This window comes from Sceloporus undulatus, chromosome 3 (assembly GCF_019175285.1).
Source record: "Sceloporus undulatus isolate JIND9_A2432 ecotype Alabama chromosome 3, SceUnd_v1.1, whole genome shotgun sequence".
Taxonomy (NCBI): domain Eukaryota; kingdom Metazoa; phylum Chordata; class Lepidosauria; order Squamata; family Phrynosomatidae; genus Sceloporus; species Sceloporus undulatus.
The window spans coordinates 44268190-44276038 of record NC_056524.1 but is presented as its reverse complement, the minus strand read 5'-3'; the positions used below and the strand labels follow the sequence as shown (position 1 = coordinate 44276038).

Genomic DNA, 7849 nt, shown 5'->3' with positions numbered 1-7849 from the left:
TATTATTATTATTATTATTATTATTATTATTATTATTATTATTATTATTATTTTCTTATATCCCACCTTTCTCCCAATATAGGGACTCAAGGAAGTCTTGCTTACAATACATACTGTTTGCCACACATTGGTGTGTTTTGTACCTACAGCCAAGGATTCCATCCAAATACATCTAACTATTTCATACATAGGAACGTCAGCTAAAACTGCATGATACCAGTTATATGTAACTCAGTATACATTTATTATTGCAAGCTGTCAGCCCTAAGAGATCAGGAGCCCTGGTGGCACAGAGGCTAAATGCCTGTCCTGCAGCCACTCACAGATTGTTTGGGGCAATTAGCTTACAGTTGTTAACCGCTTAGACACTGTTAGTTCAGTATGAAGCGGTATATAAATGAAGCAGTTTGTTTGTTTGAAAGGGAGTATTCTGAAAGTTTCCCTTTTAGAAAGCATACCTTCAGCTCATTAGTTCCCAATAAGCAGCTCATTGACAAAACAGTAGACCACATTTACTAACCTATCTCACAGTGCGTTCCTACCCACTCCTCTGGACAAAGGCATATACCATCCGAACAGATCCCATTGTTGTGGCAGAAGCATGAAGGTTCCATTGGAGGTGTTTTAACTGTTTAAAGGGGGGAAAGAATTATTACAAAGATTGCATGAAGAAATAGTGTTTATTACATTTTTACAAAATAGTGTGGTGTAGTGTTATGAATGTTGGTGTAGGACACTAATAGACAAGGGTTTGAATCCCCACTGGGTGACTTTGGGCAAGTCACACACTCTCAGCCTCAGAGGAAGGCAAGAGCAAACCCCCCTCTGAACAAATTCTGCCAAGAAAACCCTATGATGGGTTTGTCTTAGGGTCACCATAAATCAGAAATAATTTGAAGGCACACAACAACAACAAAGGAAATATATTACTGACATGGAAGAAGAATACATTTACTTATTTTTGTGGCTATTGTTCTCATAGCTCTGACACAACAAGGGCACATAAGCCTCCCAGTCAAATTATCCTATCCTAATATGATGCTTCACTATAATATCACTGATGTCATAAAAGCAAGTTGCTTCTAAAAAGAAAGTACTCGCAGTGGTTAAGACACATTCTGACGATCATAAGGTCAGAAAGTTGGCAGTTGGAGGCCTAAGCACTGTGTAATGAAGTGAGCTCGTCAGTAGTCCCAACTTCTGCCAACCTAGCAGTTTGAAAGCATGCAGATGCAAATAGATAAATAGGTAACACTTCAGCGTTCCATGAGCCACACGACCACAGAGGCATCTTTGACAATGCTGGCTCCCTCAGCTTGGTAACAGAGATAAGCACCACCCCCTACAGTCTGACACAACTAGACATTCCCATCAAAGAAAACCTTTATATTTACTTACAGTTTAAAAAATAAAATAAAAGTAACTCTCTAGTGTCCTATTTTTTCAGAGTAAATAAAACTGTTGCCTTTTTAGAGAGCAAATCAAATTGGTGAAGATAAATGAACTCCCATTAGGACAGCTGAAAATGTGCTGAATCTAAATCCCTATCAGAGCAAGGATGCTGGAAATTATTAAAAACCACCTTCGCCCTGGCTTAACATTGTGCTGACATTGGAGCTACATGCCTGGGTTGAAGGAGATCTGTAAGTAGCATAATTCAGTTCGTTCCTTGTTCTATTTCACTATACCCTTTTTGCATCTAGAGCCATAAGATCATAGGCAGATAGGATTGCCAGGTTAGGATGATCCCAGGCTTTGAAATTTCATGGCCAAAACCAGAGACATGAGGATGTCTCTTTATAATGTACAGAAGATGGGCCCTGGAGATGTTACAAAGGAAAAACCCAGGCAATGTCTTTAAGCACCAACCACAGAAATTGCACAGAAATTGCCCTTCACTGTTGCACAGAGTGCGTCAGTCTAACAAATGAGGAAAATATATATTTGCATGCCTTTCAAGTCAGTGTTTTCATGATTTCCCCCTCTTCGCCCTGAAGGTTAGACAGGGCCCAAGCCCTAAAGGCAGCGAAGCAGCTCTCTTAGCAGATTGCTCTGATGAATACCTCTGAGATCAGGAGGCAAAAGAGGGAGTGTAAAGGAAAGTCAGGAAGATATTGTGAGGGCAGTAGCAGCTCCAGTCACACAATTGCAAAGACATGCAATAACGGCTGCTCACGAAACCAGTACATTTGCACTTTTCCTAATGATAGGACTGGGCCAAATGGGAAAAATGAGTTATAATCTGTTCCTGGTGATACCTCTGCTTTTGATTTACTTGGTCACTGTTGTTGTTGTTGCTGCTGCTGCTGCTGCTGCTGTTGTGCACCTTCAAGTCATTTCTGACATAGGGTGACTCTAAAATGAACTTGCCACAGGGTTTTCGGGGACTGAGAATGTGTGACTCACCCAAGGTCACCCAGCAGGTTTTCATGACTAAATGGGGAATCAAATTGTGATCTCCAGAGTTGTAATCTGACATTCAAACCACTACCATACTGGCTTTCTTGGCCAGTATGTTCCTGTTGATCTATATCCTACATTTTATTCTACTGCAGTATTTTCATTTTGAATTTAACTAATTCAATACCTGACTGTGATCATTTTGGTTATAGGAAACTTTCCATATGCCATACGATATAATAGTATGAAAAGCCAAACATGACTCATCTGAATTGTTGCAATGCTAATTACACTGAATGTGTGCAAAGTTCAGCTAATATGTAATGGTCTATATTTCTAGATATCACTTAAACAGAGCTTTTTTAAAACTAAGTGTGGCTTCTCCAATTCTAATAGTTTTTCTTTTTCTAAGTGGATTCTAAGAGTCCTTACAATATCAAGTCATACACAAACATTATAAATAAATAAAATGTATACAGTATGTGTATGAGACAATGTATAAGACAATCATAGCGCAGTACATCTGCACTATAATCTGTCTAGATGACAAAGGCAATCTATTGTGTATGAGCATCTAATACACTGAAGAGCTGAAAAGTAATTGGTTACTATTTTAACAAGCAAAGTTCATAGTCAGCAATCCTAAACACATTTGATTGTCCCATTAACTTCCATTGGGACTAAGGGCCCAAAGAGACAGGCCAAAATAAATCTGCTTCAGGTCACTTTGGTGGTATGCTGTTTAAATGACACACATCTTAAGAGGCCAGAAGCTATGCCAAAGCTGCGCTCTAGTCCTTAGTACTGGAGCATGGCTTTGGCATGGCTTCCAGCCTCTTAGGGCACAGGCATCATTTAAACAGCATACCACCAAAGTGACCTGAAGCAGCTTTATTTTGGCCTGTCTGTTTGGGCCCTAAGTCCCATTTAAACAGAAAAGAATATGAAAGACATACTTCAGATAAACATTGTTAAGTACAGTATGCAATGGGATCTCATAGCACCTTTGAGACAAACTGTGTGAAATAGGTTGTAGCATTAGCTTTTAATATTTTAATGACTGCATTGTTTTTTGTTTGTTTGTTTGTTTGTTTGCATTATGCTGTAGCATACACTTTCATAGACTTGGTCTACTTCCTCAGATTGTTGTTGTGTGCCTTACGTTGTTTCCAACTTATGGGAATCCAGATGCATGGCGTAAATGCATCTTCCATGTATCTAAAGAACTAGATAAGTCTATAAAAGCTTATGCTACAGTATCATTATTTCAGTTAGTGTCAAAGGTGCTGCAAGATCAGTTTGCATACTGATATTCCAGACTAACATGACTATGGCCGGGACAGACCACCCCAAAAAGGAGGCCTGCCAGCAGTCTATTTCCCTCTGGAGGGACGCCACAGCCACCAAACTGTGCAGTGTCCCTCCTGAATAAAAAGAACCCAGAAAAACTGGGTTCTTTTGAGCTGCTGGGCGGATGTCATGAGTGTGCCAATGGCACACCCGTGATGTATACAATGTGCGGTGATGTACAGATGCTGCACATCCATTATGCCAAGATGACAGTGCTCGTGTAGACGGGACACTGTCATTAGTCTGCCGCCACGCTGTGCTAGGGTTAGGGACCATGCAGTTGGTGCATGGTCCCTAAGCCTAGAATCAGCAGCGGCGTGGCACTTTGGGACTGTCTGTCTCACGCCTCATTCTCTGAATTCTAGGCACAGTCTATCTCAATTAGATAAATGTGATTCAGCAGAAGTAAGCAGTAAGCTACTCAGAACACATTGTTTACAAATAAGTTAATGAATTTAGATTTTTTAAAAACCAATTAAGCCACAGAGAAACACCGCCATAATTTTCTAAGATCAACAATTCTTTTCTAAGATTGAATAGAGATGCTGAAGCATTGAGTTAATGTATATAAAATACCTTACCTGGTGCAAACCTGATAATAAGCTGCCAGATGCACAGTGCCCAAAGTACAATGGTTGTTGCTGTACAGAAAATGCCAATTATTGTTTTCAGATGAGGACATAATAGTGGCATGTTTTGCTGGGTCCTGGATCTCAGCTTATTGAAAAATAGTATCCTCCACTTCCTTGTGATCAATCAACTACTAACTTACAGAAAATGTTTAATCTTTGTCCCAAAGGAACCTGCCTGAAGCGAGTCTTTACTTCTTTAGCCAGGAATTTCCTTCACATGCATAGTCCACGCCCAACCAAAGCGCTCTTATCTGGAATTTATAACGCAAACATCAAAACATATTTTCGCTTTCATTCTCTAGTAAATCCTGGTTTCTATTATTTTATAGACCATTTAGTCTGACATGCCTTTCATGCTCACTAAAAGCTCTTTGCATGATTGATGTAACCTGTGAAATCATATGGCAGTTGTACAAACTGTGCAAAGACAAGATGGATTTGTGAGCAAAATGTTTTAAAAGCAAGAAAACAGAATGGGTAGAACAGTCCCTACTGCTTTTCCTTCTTGACTGTTATCAATGAACAAATGATATACCTGATTATGAATTGCTAGCCATCTGTAAGGCTTTTCTCTCCCTCTTCACTTTTTAAAAGCACATTAAAAATAGGTGTATATAAGAATCACGAGAAGATAATGTATAAATGGTGTAAAAAGTAATATGCATTCAACCCCCCTCCCCCTTATGTTAGCCAGTCATCACTAAACAAAAAGAATCAGGCTCCATTCACACTACACAGACTGCATTCACACTGCAGAAATAATCCAGAGTAACACCACTTAAACTGCCATAACACAATCCTATGGAATACTGGGAATTGTAATTTTGTGAGACATTTAGCTTTCTCTGCCTGAGAACTCTGGTGCCAGAACAAACTACAAATTCCAAAATTTATAACTGCCATGGTAATTAGTGGTGACAAACTGGATTGTTTCTGTGGTGCAGATGCTGCCACAATTGTAATAATATGATTCCACTGTAACTTTCATCGTTCAGTCCCATGGATTTTCTGGGGTATGGAGTTTAAGGAGAGGCATTTAGAATTAGTCTCAGCCAGGGAGCAGTAATACCTCATCAAACTACAAACTCCAGGGATTCCACAGGATGCAGCCATGACAGTTGAAATGGAATCAGGGGCCCTGTCTGCAGAAGCTAGAATATTTCAGTAGCAGCCCATAGTATTCTGACCCTGAAGCTGACCCAACATCTCCTTTACTCAGCACTCCCATTGCAACATGAAGGTACTGTTTGCATGTGTGTCCCACCTTGCTGCCAGCCACAGCCACAATAGGTCAAAATAAGGTGCCCAGTGGTGTTTTTTTGTTTGTTTGTTTGTTTTTAAGTTTATTGGTTAAAAACAAACAAAACAGAACACATACAACAGAAAATAAAAAATAAAAAAATTGAACAACACAATTTTACAATTACAAAACTACCATAAATACAATTCAAAACAAATTACTAACAAATACAACTACACATTAAAAATTCCTTCCCCTCCCTCAAATTGAAGATTTCTGTCAAGTGTGTACTTTCTCTATAGATACTGTTGTGTTCTTTGTTACATTTCTAAAGACTTGTTCTTAACTCACTACCTAAAAACAATGTATCCATTATATTTCCCGTCTCCAACATTACAGTATAAGATAGATCTTTGAAGAATACCCTATAATTAAATCTAACTAGAGTTGATATTTCTCCATTGTATTTCCATATTGTTTTCTTCTGCACATTCCATATTTTGTGTTATTATTTCCTTTATGTTCCATCAGTGACTTATTTGATTCTTGGTATTGCCCAGTGTTGATCAGGTAGCTGGGCATCTCATTCTGACCTCAGAACAAGTGACTTGCCATCGTTGTGCAGCACAGCGAAACACATTACAGTGTGCCCTTGCTTTATGCAGGGATCCATTCTGGACCCCCTGCGTAAAGCAAATAGCGTGTATGCTCGAGCCCCATTGACAATAATGGGGCTTGTGCATGTTGTACACATGCCATTTTGTTTCCATCAGCGTAAGCTGAAAACCGCGTAAAAAGCGCCCGCATATGAGGCACCCGCACTGTATAAACAGCCTCCTAGCAGTGTATCGGAGGGCTCCTGATCTTCCAGGGAGGTTCAAAGCAAAATTTTACTCCGTTACAACAGAGGTATATGTCAGGTTTCATTCTGAACTGACTGGACATTGTCCAGACTGTTTGCACCAGAACCAGGATTTAGGCTGTGCATTATCTGGACTCCCCACCGAGAGGCTGGGGGAAAGACATTTTCATGTCCATGCAGACAGGGCCGTAGTGCCATAATTGTGTAATGTGAATGGGCCCCTAATATGAACCTTAATATAGAAAGATGTTTTATAAGATGTCAAACCCATGGTACACTTTGTTGAACAGCACTTATATTTCATCACCCTACTTGGAGGTGCTGGGGCCTAAATCTGGGACTTTTTAAAATATGTACTCCTAGCAATTGTTCATGAAGAACAGCAAAAAAAGTACTTCCTGGTAGTTCTTCTGGAAATACAGGTTTCTAATTAGAAATGTATGTGTAATTTTTGAAGATATATAAACCCCAATGATAAATAAGCCTTGTGTCGACAGCAGACACAATGATACAAGGAAGAAGTGGCTTTATTTGCAAGGTTGTTTCTGTAGCACCAATTACTGGAAGTCTGTAAAATATTCCTTATAGCATTAAGATGAGTATTCTGGATTCCATTTATAATACATCTTGACTTAAAATTAGGTGGTCTGGGTTTGGGGGGTTTGTAAGGCTCAGGAAAATATTGCCTTACTGTATATACTAACTATAAGTCAACCTCATGTATAAGTCAAGAGGAGCTTTCGAGGCCAAAATTAGGCATTGAAATGACCCATGGATAAATCTAGGGTAAAACTCTGAGCACCCTTCCTCCCCCTCATCTTCAGCCTGGCTGTCCCGTTGGGAGTTAGTCAGGCTGGGAAGGAAGCTTATGGGGTAAACACCCACCCTTTGTTCCCTATGCAGCCCAGCTGTTCCTTCAGGAGACAGCCAGGCTGGGAAGAGGATTGGGGGGGAAGTGCTAGTCTCCCATGGGGCAGCCAAGCTGGGAAAAAGGCTTGTGGAGTCAACGCTGGCCCTCCATCCTCCTCCCCACCCTGTCTGTCCTCTGTGAGGCAGCCAGGGTGGAGACGAGGCTCGGGGAGCCAGTGCTGGCCCTCCATCCTCCTTCTCATCTTGGTCCTCTTCCGAGGGGCAGCCAGAGTGGGGACAAGGCTCATGGTGCCAGTGAGGGCTGTCCATTCTCCTTCCCGCCCTGGCTATCCCCTCAGGAGACACCTGGTCTGGGAAGGAACCTACTACCATACTGACCCATGTATACAGTAAGTTGACCCAGGTTTTGGGGGTCAATTTTTTTTACCATTTTTTCACTTACATTTGAGTGTATATGGTAATTTTCAAGCAGCTGGATGCATTGTCTATTAGATT

At 40.5% G+C, this 7849-nt stretch overlaps 1 protein-coding gene across 1 annotated transcript in view; it reads right to left on the bottom strand.

The window, feature by feature from the left end:
• ADGRG7 (adhesion G protein-coupled receptor G7) overlaps positions 1–5176 on the bottom strand; it is a 42075-nt gene extending 36899 nt beyond the window's left edge. The window contains exons 1-2 of the mRNA XM_042460662.1: positions 4332–5176; positions 521–628 (exon numbers count right to left, since the gene is read on the bottom strand). Coding sequence (XP_042316596.1) covers positions 521–628; positions 4332–4443 — 220 coding nt within the window. The 5' untranslated portion in view covers positions 4444–5176. The remainder of the gene's footprint in view (positions 1–520; positions 629–4331) is intronic.
• Between the last annotated feature and the right edge of the window lie 2673 nt (positions 5177–7849).